General features: G+C 45.4%; 1 protein-coding gene and 1 long non-coding RNA gene across 3 annotated transcripts in view; one reads left to right on the top strand and one right to left on the bottom strand.

Annotated features, from left to right (window-relative positions):
* The window catches only part of TNR (tenascin R), a 293152-nt gene that overhangs the window by 25302 nt on the left and 254406 nt on the right, over window positions 1-13444 (bottom strand). The window contains exons 8-10 of the mRNA XM_005304219.5: window positions 11800-12069; window positions 8973-9158; window positions 7-96 (exon numbers count right to left, since the gene is read on the bottom strand). Of these exons, the coding sequence (XP_005304276.2) occupies window positions 7-96; window positions 8973-9158; window positions 11800-12069 (546 nt within the window). The remainder of the gene's footprint in view (window positions 1-6; window positions 97-8972; window positions 9159-11799; window positions 12070-13444) is intronic.
* Window positions 1-13444, top strand: part of LOC135973086 (uncharacterized) — a 156939-nt gene that overhangs the window by 79869 nt on the left and 63626 nt on the right. The gene's annotated exons all lie outside the window — the stretch shown is intronic.

The following is a 13444-nucleotide window of genomic DNA, read 5'->3' as shown; positions in this document are numbered from 1 at the left end:
ACTCACCGGTCCTTGCGTTCATGGTGGCTGGGACGCTCTGCTTGCTATCCATGATGGCTGATATCCCAATTCCATATTCAGTTCCTGGCACCAGATCTGCCAGCAGATACAAAGAAAGACAGGTTATGCTTATGTGTGTGTGCATGAGTGTGTGTGTTTTACCAACCACATGATTGTATCTCCTTTGCTTTGCCTCACCCCTTGGCATTCTCTCTTCACTATCAACCTTGTCATGGCAACTCCACGTTCTCCTGTTGCTGTCTAAGTGCTTATAAAGGGCACAGTATTTATGGTATCTAGGTGCTAAGGTTGCTGCTGAAAAATTTCCAACAAAACTATTTGGCAGTGCTGAATTATTTTCTGGGGTATCAAGTGCCATTCCGAGATGTCTCTAAAGTGAAGCAACTTAGGGAAATCTTAGGAGAAATTGAACAGGACCTCAGAAAACAACTTCATATTGTGAGAGTTCATGTGTCCGAGGAAGCTATTGGCCATGCATAACGATTTCTGATGGCCCTCCAAAGGCCAGGGAAGTGGAATCATGCTACATATTCTTGATCGCCATCTACTGGCACCTTATCTATTAGCTATTTATATATGTACCTATAGAGACCCTGTAGCATCTATCACCACAACATTTTATTTTGCTTTGCTACTGTTAGAGATGTCCCAATTTCTCCAAGACTGCTCGGTTACTCTATGACAAAGATAGACCTCTAGCTTAGAACGTAGCATGCTGTCACAGTTGACTGATCAGTGCAAAATCTGGAGTTGTACCTATCTGTAAAATTGGGAGAGTAACACTTTTATACCTCGCAAGAGTGTTGTGAGCATGATTTAGGGCTTGCAGCTAGCTGGGGTGTAAATCTTCCCAGCCCTAGCCTGCCACGCACTGTGTCCGATGCACACTAACAGTTCCTTAGTGCAGTGGTCTCCAAACTTTTTTGATCGCGCACCCCTATCAGTAAAAAATTTTTGAGCACGCACCCCCTGCCGCGCCGGCTCTATAATTTTTGCCAAAGCAAGAAAAAAAAAAAAAAGCCGCTCGGACTCCTGCCTGAACTGACGAAGCAAAAAAATAAATTAAAAAAAAGCGCTTCTCCTGCCGCGCACCCCCAAGGATCCTCTTGCGCACCCCACTTTGGAGACCACTGCCTTAGTGCACTCTGATCTACTCCTGTTTCAAAGCGGGGTACATCAAAACATGCTAGGGTAGTGTTAGTGTGTGGCAGCAGGGTCCACGTGGCCAGTGAGTACAGAGTAGATGCGTGCTCCAGCTTGCCATGGACTAAATGTTTGTGTAGACCAGCACTGAGTTAATATTTTAGACCCTGCTTTGAAAATGGAGAGCACTACAGAACCGCTAAGTAATATTCTTAGAGGTCAACAAATGTCCATGTAAGTTGTGTCTTGATTTGGGCTGGAGCGGTTGGCTCTTTTGGGAGCACTGCATACATTGTTGGCTGGGGAAATTGGATTATTCTAACAAAGACAAGGCAATGTTTTAAAAGCAACTATTGAGACCTGCTGTAGTTGCTTGTAAAAAGACAGAAATTCAGAGTGAGAGACTCAGCCAGAGAGAGATGGAAATGATAAGCTAGCGTTATTTGTTACCAGAATGATTTGACATCCAACATTGTCATCTGTGTTTCTTATTTTTGCGGTGTAGATGAAATGGTCAATAATTAATAAAGGAACAGTCTTTTGCTCTGAGAGCTGAAACAAGCAGGTCCTAGACTGCGGTAGGCACAACCTGTGATTTCTGACTCAGGAGATTGAAATCTAGCTAATTTCCTGGGCACCGATCGCAGATCACTGTTTTATCTAGGTGGAATATCTCATGGGTTTGTCTGTCACTTCCTTTTGGTTTCTGATGGGTTTATTTCTCTCCTGCCCGGCCATTATTGATCTTTCCCATCAAGTTAGATAAAGCTGTAAAAAAACAGCAGCCAAGCAAAACTCATTTCCACAGAAGTAGCATTGCCAAAATGGGACACAGCAGCATGCCGGAGCCCCTATCTGGGGACAATCTCTGACCCCTCCCTGCCTTCTGTGGACTAAGAGGCAGGGAACATAGGTTGTATTCACTGCCACTGAACTGCTAGGTGGCCTTCAAGTCACATCATCTCTTTGGGCCTCTGTTCTCCCTGCCACCCTTTGCCTGTCTTGTCTATTTAGGTTGTACTCTCTTGTCTCTCTCATGATGCATTTGTGCAGCACCAAGCACAACGGAGCCCTGATCTCAGCGGGGGATTGTAAATGCTACTTTCATACAAGTAATAACGATCATTTAGGCACCAAAGTAAGTGTCATAATTGGGGCTGCTGGGTGCTGAGCCCTGTTGAAAATCTGGCCCCAATTGTGGGTGCTGAGCACTTGGAAATATGGCTCAAAGCTGCTTGGAAAATCTGGCCCATAGTGCTTGCAGGGATCTGTTCCATTGCTACTTCTCCATCTGCTTCCACCTTGATCAGGAAAGAGAGCATGGTCTGGCCACTGTTAAGGCCTAGGGCAGTAGGGAGGTCAGGGCTGGTGGTGTGGCGTTCTCTCAGGTTCTCAATAAGTGCTCAGCGTCCTCGTGGTGACACGTGTAATCGGATTACAAAGGACTTCATTCTTTTCTTTGGCCAGCGGCACAAGGACAGTGAAGCTGAGCTGCTAATCCTTCACCAGCTTCAATTAGGCACTGCGTAATTAGTGAGGGGTGAATGGGGCATGTGGCCACTCCAGAGGTCCCATTCTGTGCACATTCCCTCTCGGCACAATTATGAACAGGGGAACTCAACCCTTACCTACCCTTTTAACAGCTGTCAAAACGTTCCTCAACTCCCCACCCCCACCCCAACCCCGCATCCCCCACTGTGATAAGAGCACCAATCCCTGTGCGAGCTATACATAATGGCAGTCTCCTGACTTCCCACCCAGCCCTTGGAATGCTGAGCCCATGACTCCTACCCACCCTCTTTGTCCCCATCTGTGTGTACAGAAAAAGGAGACTCACAGGGCTACGTAAATGACAAGGCCAGTGCTGCAAAAGGATCAGAGGTTTGGGTAAGTACCACACCTGAATTCAGATACTGCCCACACCATACTCTCCAAACCACTTGGGTTTGCAAAACTGGCCTGGCAATCTGTCCATCTTGTGAGATTTCCAGTACTTCCTGCTACTTCATGCTGGAAATACTAGGAGATGGCCTTTTCCTGTCCAGGTATGCTCCAGGAAGTGCGGATGCACATTAAAGTTTTTTTTTTTTTTAAAGTGAAATAATAAACAGAAACTTCTGCCACTCCCAGGGTTCTGAATGTCAAGGGCTGCTAGGAGCTCTGAAGAGGCGTCGGAGAGCCAGCACCCCATAAACCATGCTGAAACTTTAAGGGTTGCAGGGTCCCTACCACCAGGCTGTATCTGTGCAAGAAGACAAGCAGTGGAGGTAGCCAGTTTCAAGCCAAGAGAGACAGACAAAACAAACACTAAAAATAAAATCCCCCATTAGGGCGGAACGTCCTTGCCAATGGAATTAAGGGAAACACTTTTCATGCTTCTGTGTAGCACAGAGATGCAGCACAGACCAGCTACTGAATCTGTGCAGCACCTGAGTGCTGCTTTCCCAAGCAGTTAAACAGAGATGAGTAATATCTTCTCCCCCGGCTCCTTCCTTCCTTTTGTACTCAGGATAGGAATCCTCCAAGGCCTATGTGTGGTTGTGTATGAGGATGAGTGATGGACAGCAGTTCCATGCCAATCTCCGCACTAGAGCTGGCCAAAAACCAGGGAGGAAGTTGGCCAAAGATTAAGAATAACCGTCAAGGTTATTTTTGTTTTGGCAGTTTTCAAAAGAAACGGTATTTTCAGTTATTGCACTTTTTTTTGCAAAAATGTTGAGGTTTGGAATTTTGAATTTGCTCTTCCATCTCCCCTGTTTCCATTTTGGCCACTGCAAAGGGGAAGGAAGAGGGACTGAAGCAAGGAAGGGAGAGGCTAAAGGATCAGTGGAGAAGGACCAAATAAAAAAATTCAGAGTAGCAGCCGTGTTAGTCTGTATCCGCAAAAAGAAGAACAGGAGGACTTGTGGCACCTTAGAGACTTGTTAGTCTCTAAGGTGCCACAAGTCCTCCTGTTCTTCTTTTTGCAAATAAAAAATGACAATGTGTGTTTTTCGATTTCATGGGGGGAAAGACCCTGGAAAATTAAAATTAAAAATTTCCCCACAACAATATCTGATTTTGAAAAAAAGACTAGTGTCCACTTAAACTGTTTAATTCCAGTACCTACTCTGCTCATTTGCCAGGGTCACAAAAGTGATCTTCAGTCCTTTCTACTCCACAGCTCTGTCTGGGCCAGATGCTTGGCTGATGTAAAGAGAGTCCAATGGAGTTACACCAGTTTACATCAGCTGAGGATCTTGTCTTAAGCGTCTATTAATTTTCATTGCTTCAGCTAATAAAGCTATAGGAGAGGGAGCTGGAGTATGTTCTGGATCATGTATCATCAACAGAATGGTTAACTAAGTTCTGTTTGCAGAACCTCAATTACTGTGAGGCAATGCTAGAAAGGAAGGACACAGCTTGACTTTCAGATCCCAGGCTTGGGTTACAGGGATAGCACCTAAGAAGCCCTACTTTCACCTTCAAATGGAGCAAAGCTGGCAGGCACCCTCATGAGACAATTACATGGGGCCTACTGTGAGAAAGACCTAATTTTCCACGTGTGTTGTAGGAAATGGGCATGAGCTAGTTCACTAAACCGGCCACTTGGTGGCAATGCCATTCCACACACCAGGTTCTCCCCTAGCCCAACAAAAACAGCTGGACTGTGAAATCATTGGGCACCTTGGCACACGTGGCACTGGTATATCAGTATCCAGATGTGGGGACGAGCAGTAGCTAAGACTTAGGCCAAAGGCAAAGATCATTAGATTAGGAGATATCCTGGGTCACTAGGCTGACTTTAAGTGTGGGCTGACCAAGAGGCTGCATTTAAGGGGGCACCGTGATGCTGGCTGGAATTCAGCTGCAGGAAGAAACCATCTGGCCAGAAGACCCCATGTGCTGTGATCCCCTCCCAAAATTATGTGCTGCAAGAAGAGGCCGAATGGCCAGCAGACAGGTCCCCTATTCTATCCAGGGGGAAGGAAATGGAAACCAACAGGCTGCAGGAAAAGAGAGACAGGAGGGGAACTTGGGAAGGGAAAGAGATGGAGGGCTGGGAGGGGAGCCTGAAATATTCTTTAGCCAGGTGTCAGCCCACCTAGGGCTGATTCCACTGGGGAATTTGGTTCCCTCCGTGTGAACATACCATTCTTTCTTCACTGCAGCACCCAGCAATGTACTGGATAAACTCAGAAGCACAGCTCTTTCCAGAGAGTAATGAAGATAGCTCTGTTTTCCAGGCAACCGATGGCAACATTACAGACCATCCAAATAGCTGTATCACTGCTTTCCCTCCAGAGGCCATCCTACTGCCCACTGCTCATGGTATGCTGAATCCTGGCTAGAGCTGCAGCGGTAGTGGGTGTAGGTATCCCAAGGGCTGGGCAGGCTGATGGGGTAGCTGAAGGCAATTGCTGTTACTAGCAGCATAAAACCTGACCCAGTTCTCTCCCTCTGGATCCCCCACAAAACAAGGAAGAGTTGCACGTTGACAGGGCCAGCAGAATGTTCCTTGAAACTTGGTTCTCTCCTGCTCCGAGTGCCTGGAGGCATGAATGCAAGGCCACCTACGTAGAGCTCTTTGCGGCAGCAGAACTTCTTCTCATCAAGCTCTCCACCATCTGCTCCTCACTGCACTCTGACTCCAATCCAGTTAGTCTCCCTCGGGGGCATGAGAGAAGCAATGTTAGCCTTGGCCGTTATTTGGCTGGGAGCTCTCTAGGGTAACCTCCGATGCTGAGGAAGTGGAGTTAGATATTCAGCAGAAGCCATGCATCCCCTGGAGTCAGCAGTGGTGCAGTGCTCAGTCATGGTGTTAGGAGTTCTGTGCTGGTGCACGTACTAGCGTTTGGGTGGCATGTAATCCCCAGCTGTGATTTTATAGATGTTACGGCACTCATTGCAAAAGTAGGAACATTAGCTCTGGAGACCTGCTCAGTTTCCAGTTTGGCTAATTACCTTCTGCTGACCTAAATTCTTCCCACAGTTTAAGTGGATACTGCTAGTCGTCTTCCCTTCCCTTCCCTCCCCCAGCGGGGGTGCAGTGTGGCTGTGCTGTTAAAGAGCTGCCAGACTTCAGTGATGGGCAAAGTGATCCCTCTCTGTCAATTGCAGTGATTTCTGTTATAACAGAGCAGTGTTTTACTGTGCTATAATTACACTGTATTTGTTTTCCTTATATGGTGCCCTGAGGTTTTCCATGAGAGTTGGAATATGATGATGATAATGATGGAAGAAAGACTCTATATAAAAATGAGTCACTTACACTGAGTCAGCTTCCAACTCTCTGGAGTTGAGACATGTGAAGGAAGAGTAATGGGAAAGAATCATTACAGAGAATGCTAAAGGACAGTGTTCCCTTGGGACACAAGGTGGGTGGGGTAATAGCTTTGATTGGACCAGCTGCTGTTGGTGAGAGAGACAAACTTTCGAGCTTGCACAGAGCTCTAAGTTTCCCAGACCTGAAGAAACGCTCTATGTAAGCTCAGAGGCTTGTCTCTTTCACCAACAGAAGTTGGTCCAATCAAAGCCATGACCTCACCCTCCTTCTCTCTTGACTATCCTGGGACCGACATGGGTACAATACCGGAGCGATCTAGGAACACATTCTTAACATGATCCAGAGTGAAATCTCTTAGCACTGTATAGGAGATTGGTAATGGTGGAAACACCATTGCAATATGAGGATAATTCTGGCCTCTGCATTGTGGAAAGGAGATCATCAATATGGGGGACACGCTAACCAGGGCCATTCAAAGATCTGGATGCCTTCTTTGGAGAGGCTAGAGAGAGACCTGATCCAAGACCCCGAATCTGAACCCCTTTGGGTTTGAAGGAAGATTTGAGTACAGATCCAGTTGTTTCAGCTCTGGGCCATCTCAGTTAGAGACACTAGGTTGGGATTCATGGAAGGAAACATGTTTCTGAGGGGAACAGAAAACCTAGCTGTTATGAAACTTCTGGTGCTGATATTAACGGCAAGAACAAAGGGTGCCAGCTAAACCTGGGGAGACGTCATACCCTGCAGAATTCCAGGTGGAATTTATTTACATGGAGCAATTAGAGGGAGACTCTAAGGTACTCAGACCCTTTACTCTCTATATAACCCTTTCAGTCGAATCTATCCGTCACCAACATTGTCCTCAGTATGGGTCTGATCCAAAGCCCAGAAAGGCTCCCATTGAGTCCAACAGGCTATGAATCAGGCCCCAACTCCATGTAGAATTTGGGGCCTAAATGACCTTGGCAGCATCCCTTTAGTATAAGGAGTAGACTCAACAACATGGAAATTTACAAAGGAATTGGACAAATGAAATAGCCCTGGGGTGAGATCCTGGTTCCACCCAAGTCGATGGGAGTTTTGCAGTCTCCTCAGTTGCTGAGGTAATGGACTTTTGGTGCTTGCCTCTCTTCACTGTCCATAATTCCCTGTCTCGGAATCATAGACAGAAAATAGATTCTTCATCCAGACTCACCCTCTAGTGCCAGCTTGTGCCTTATGATTTTTATCATTATAAATATTTGCATTGTGGGAACACCTCGACGCTCCAGCTGAGATCAGAGGCTCACTGTGCTAGGTGCTGCACAGACACATTGACAAGCCATTCCCTGCCTCAAAGAGCTAACAATCCAAACCGACAAGACAGACCAAAGGGTGGGGGGAGGAAGTGTTGTTATTCCCTACAATAGACTGATCTAAGATTTTGTCTAGTCTAGTTTTCAGTGTCTCAGGCTCTCCAGAGAGGCCATTTGACACCACCAGCCTGTTCTCTTTAAGCCTGTCGCAGTTCTTCAGCATGTCTCTCAAGCCTTCCTTCTCCACAAATGCATGCCCAGGAAACCCCTTTATTGTGTTTGCTTTAATTGGCTTTACTTGGCAACAGCTCTCAGTGAAATATTTCAGTAACAGATTCTGCTCTTAATTACATAGAGCTAAATCCAGACTGACTTCATGGGGTGGATGATATTCATGTCAAGGAAGTAACAACAGATTTACACCAGTGTAATTGACAGCAGAATTAGGCCCATTTGCAGTACTTACCTTTCACTGCTTGTCTGCAAACGTCTCTGAAGAAAGCTGGCAGGTAAGTTAAATTAACATGGTTTCATGAGTCTGTGAAGTCTCCCTCTAATCAAATTCTGCTTCTCAAGGCAGTTGCCCTCATGAAATGCAGCAAAAATGACATCTAATATTGAATTTTGCACACACCCCATTGTCACACTCACTGCTCTAATTGCTTTCCGGTCCTGCAGTCTTTTTTGTGATTAATTTTGTTGTGTTTGCAACTTTCCAACCGAGCAGAGTATGACCTGGGCTTTCCCAAAAAATCACTCAGTTTGCCCAGAACCAGATGCCACAGACACATGGGGGTTCCAGCTAGACAAGTGCCAGACCACCGGGGTATCCGCTAGATAGATGTCAGAGATGCAGGAGGATACCATGGATACTGCATGATCTTGTGTGCGGGGCAAGACCTGGCAGAGGTGTGGCTTCACTGCTATTTTTAGCCACGCTTGCTAGATCAAAGCTAGTTCGGGTATGTCTACAGGTGCTGCAAAACACTTACTGACTGCTTAGGGTAGACATACCCTAAGTCTCACCAGTGTCAATCAGGAAACTCCACTGAAGTCAGTGATGGGTGAATCAGGCCCAATTTGTCTCAAGAGCATCTCAGTACATAGGGAGTGGGATGGAAGAAGCTGTATGTTACATGGGCTTGGTCTCCCTCCCTGGTCTCCTGAATGGGGCCCAGTGCATGGAGAAAAACAGGCTGCCCAGCATCCATGTAGCTGCTAACAAAGGCCCTAACAGAGGGATTTACCTGTGAGGGTGGCCCGGGTTGTCAGGCCAGCGTTCCGCGGCACCAGCACCTCGTGGTACTGCTCGCCTGCTAGCGTGCTATACACCACCCTGTAGTTCTGCACCTCCGCCTCACTGTTGTCCCACTCCAGTTCCAGGCTGGCCAATGTTCGCAAGCCCACCCGGAGGTTCTTGGGTGCATCGATCTCTATACAAGATAAGAAAACAAATGCAGTTCCATCTGCCAGGATTGCCCCCATCTGCAGCTGAGGAAATGCTTTCATGTGTTGGCAAGGAATCCAAACTGTGTTATTGTGAGACCATGGTATTCTACCACCCCAGACACTAACCGTGATCTAACCTGCAGGGAGTTGCACTTGCTGAGCTGTCTGGATATCAAGGTAGTTATATGATCCCTGTCTCTGTGGTAGCTCAGCCCCCTACATTAATTCTTAGATTTTAAGGTCAGAGGGCTCTATTGTGATCATCTAGTCTGGCCTCCTGCATAACACAGGCCAGTGAATGGAGATGGACAGTAGAGCATCTCTTTTGTAAAAAGACACCCGATTTTGATTGAAAGAGTTCAGGTGATGGCGAATGCACCACATCCCTCAATAAATTGTTCCAATGATGAATTACCCTCGCTGTTTTTTTTTTTAAAAAGCATGTTGAAATTGAATCCACCCAATACCTCAACAAGGTAAGGAATTATTATTATTATTATTCCCATTTTACAGATGGGGAAACTGAGGCACGGTAAGGCAAAAAGTCTATGGCAGAGCCAAGATTTGAACCCAGGACTCCTCCTGAGTGCCTTAACCACAAGCTCTTATGGCTCATCACAGACTCATAGGCAGGTAAATCCTGCCTTGATAGCAAGCCTTGTTGTTTAGCACTGCTACATATTACTGTACATATTGTACCAAATTCTGCCCTCATTTACATTCATGCAACCCTACTTTGATCAACAGGATTGCACAGGTATATCTGAGCGCAGGATTCGGCCATTTTATATCCAGGGTATAACTACTTTTCGGTTCACAGGTAAAATTATACTCGGTAGATCCCATCTAACTGTATATTTTTGTTCATTTGTTTTTGGAGGGACTTTTTGATCATAACAACTCATAGCGATAATATAAGGAAAGGCAAATTCAGCAAATTGATAGCACTGTACATCTCATTCTAAATATATACAGTAGAGACACTACAGTTACTGTCCTAGAAGCACTGGTATCCACTGAGAATATATGTGACAGGTAATTTATAAACCATAAAATAGCACTGAAAGATGCTCTCTAGCTTCTCCTTTATGGCACGGTAAATTAAACCTGTTAGCCATCCACAGGCTTAGCATTAATTAAAAGTTTACCGACCGGTTAGAGTATTCATATAAAGTATCAAAATAAGATAACCAAATTTTTAACTGTATCACTTTCAGTTGCTTGACGACAGATTGTCTCAGGTGGCCCCCCTTCCCCATCTCCTCTCTCTCAATTTGAATAGCTATAGATGGGGCAATTTTTTTCAAAAAATGGGTACCTAAAATTAGGCTCCTAACTCCTTCTCCTTTAGGCATCTAAAGAAGTGCCCTTATTTTCTAAAGTACTTAGCTTCCAGTAGCTTAGTGCTTTTGAAAAATCAGGTGACTTATTTAGGTTCTTAAATATGGATTTAGGAGTCTAATTTCCATTTTTGCATATCTTGGTTATGGGCTCAAACTAATCTGAAGACCTGAATGTTCTTTGAACTTGCAGGGACTGGTTAATAACCCAAACCCATGCCCTTGTGATGTGCTTACATACTATGGGGATGTGAGTTGTACTAAAACATAGGTCTGAACTTTGGGAAAATGGAGCTCTGGATCCAGCCGCACAACATACACTCATGGAAATTAATTCCTGTACCTTGTTGCATCTTGCAGCAAATCAATATCTCTGGGTTACAAAGCATTACCTTAATGCAATATTTACTGGGCAAAAATCAGCATAGCTCCATTGACTTCAATAGAACTACACCGATTTATACCAGCTGAGAATCTAAACCATTGTATTACACTGCAGACCTAGGATTTTTTTCTCCTGCCAAATACATATTGCAAATAGGACAGGCAAACAGATTCTGTAGATAGAAAGAGAGACAAGTACATACTGTAAAATTCTGATAGATGAGTATATACTGTAGAGGGAAACATACAGAGATACCATACAGATCTGTCAGAGTAGAAAAATCCTTCACCCAAGAAGTATTTACTCTGATGCTATGCAGAATCAGAGATTATGCAGTGAGTCAGAGATTCACTGTACAGTCAGCTTATATCGAAGGCTGTCATAAGACAGGTCTCCTGGAGCTCAGTGGTGTTGGTTCAGCAGTGCGCATACAGGCAGCAGATGGCAGTGGAGGAGTGAGACGTTGTGTCTGGTCACTGCTCTAGTAAGAGGAGAAGACACTGGGTGTGACCCTGAAGGAAAGAGGCTCTACTCCCGTTACGAGTAGAGGAAGTGCATTTAGTATGGCAGCGTCTGTCTGGCAGTCCAGTGTGTTAAAGCCAGTTGCCTACCCAGGCTATCAGTCCATGAACTGGCCAGCTAGCTGGGTGTGTCTGTGTCTGTCAGTCAGTGCGTTGGCCTGTTTGTGGGAGCAGTCAGGCAGAAGGCCCTGATAAGTCTGTCAGAAAGGGAATCAATCTATTTGTGAGGGGAGCTGAATCTCAGCCTGTGCGTCACTGATTCAAGTCAAGCTGTTCGTCCGTCATCCAGTGAGTCAACCTGTTTGTTATGCGGGTCTCTTGATGGCTGGCTGTGTACTGGACTAGACTCTAGCTAGCCTTTTAAATGGCACTGACGTACCTGTTGTGAAGGTAGTGACAGCAGGGTCACTCTCGTTGGTCCCTCGGACCCCAGAGATAGAGACTTCATACTGCGAGCCGGGCCTCAGGGCCTGCATCGAGTACTGGCTCAGGGGAGGCTGCAGTCGGAACATGGTCTTCCCCCCTTCCCCATTCACCAGGCCATACTTCAGCAGGATGTAGTCTACTTTAGCTCGGGGCGGGGTCCACTCCACGAAGGCCACCGTGTCTGAGACGTCTCGCACCAGGATTTGGGTTGGCCCATCAATTACTGGACACCAAAGAAGCATGTTAGTTCAGGGAGTTAAACACAGACAGAAAACATGTCAATTGCATGGCATCCGGCCCTGGGGAAAGAGAGGGCTCAGTCTTGCTACATCTGATATTTGAAGTGGCCCATCACCACTTTCAACTTAGTATCCAGGCATTAGCAGGAGGAAAAGAACTAATGTGAGTTGTGACCCAAGATCCCAGCTCAGGGTCCGTGGATTAGAGATAGGCCTCCAGGCTATGCCATGCTGGCTAGATGAGTTGTTTGTGGCTGCCAAGCAATAGGATGTAGGGGAAGGGGTCTGTTAAAGGGTGGAGAGATCTTAATAGATTCTTGGGTTTGGTTCAGGTTTAGAGTGTTCATGGGAACCTTCTTCCGATATGCCAAGATTCATATGAGTGGGACTAAACCAAGAAGAGTAAGCCATACAGCATAGATTCCAAGGCCAGAAGGGACCATTGTGATCATTTAATCTGGCCTCCTGTATAGCAGAGGCCAGAGAACTTCCCTGAATCAATTCCTGTTTGAACTAAAGCAGATCTTTTAGAAAAAGATTTAATAATCTATCTTGATTTAAAAATTCCCACAGATGGAGAACCCACCACAACTCTCAGTAAGTTGTTCCAAATGTTAATTGCCCTCACTGTTAAAAAATTGTGCCTCATTTCTAGTCTGAATTTGTTTAGCTTCAACATCTAGCCATTCTATCTTGTCATACCTTTTTTTGCTAGGCTGAAGAGTTCTGTTCCCCATGTCAGTTATTATAGACTGATCAAGTCACCCCTTAACTTTCTCTTTGTTAAACTAAACAGATTCAACTCCTGTGCAGTCTTTCACTATAAGGCATGTTTTCCAAACCTCTAATCATTCTCATGGCTCTTCTCTGAACCTTCTCCAATTTATCAGCATCCTTCTTGAATTGTGGACTCAAGAACTGGACAGTGTTCCAACAGTGGTCACACCAGTGCCAAATACAGAGAAAATATCATCTCCCTACTCCTACTCAATATTCCCCTGTTTCTACATCCAAGGATCATATTAGCCCCTTTGGCCAACAGCGTTGCATGGGAAGCTCATGTTCAGCTGATTATCCACCATTAACACCAAGTTCTTTTCAGAGTTGCTGCTTTCCAGGATAGAGTCCCCCATTCTGTAAGTAAAGCCTGCATTATTTATTCCCAGATGTATGATCTTACTTTTGGTCATATTAAAATGCATATTCTTTGAGATCCAGATTGCGCTGTATCAATGACATCTTCTCTTCATTATTTACTGCTTCCCCTATCTTTGTGTCATCTGTAACCTTTACCAGTGATGACTTTATGTTTTCTTCCAGGTCTTTGATAAAAATGTTAAATAGCCTAGGGCCAAGAAC

This window comes from Chrysemys picta, chromosome 8, assembly GCF_011386835.1.
Source record: "Chrysemys picta bellii isolate R12L10 chromosome 8, ASM1138683v2, whole genome shotgun sequence".
In the NCBI taxonomy this organism is placed as follows: Eukaryota; Metazoa; Chordata; order Testudines; family Emydidae; genus Chrysemys; species Chrysemys picta.
The sequence above is the reverse complement of the archived record's forward strand: the minus strand, read 5'-3'. Positions and strand labels throughout refer to the sequence as shown.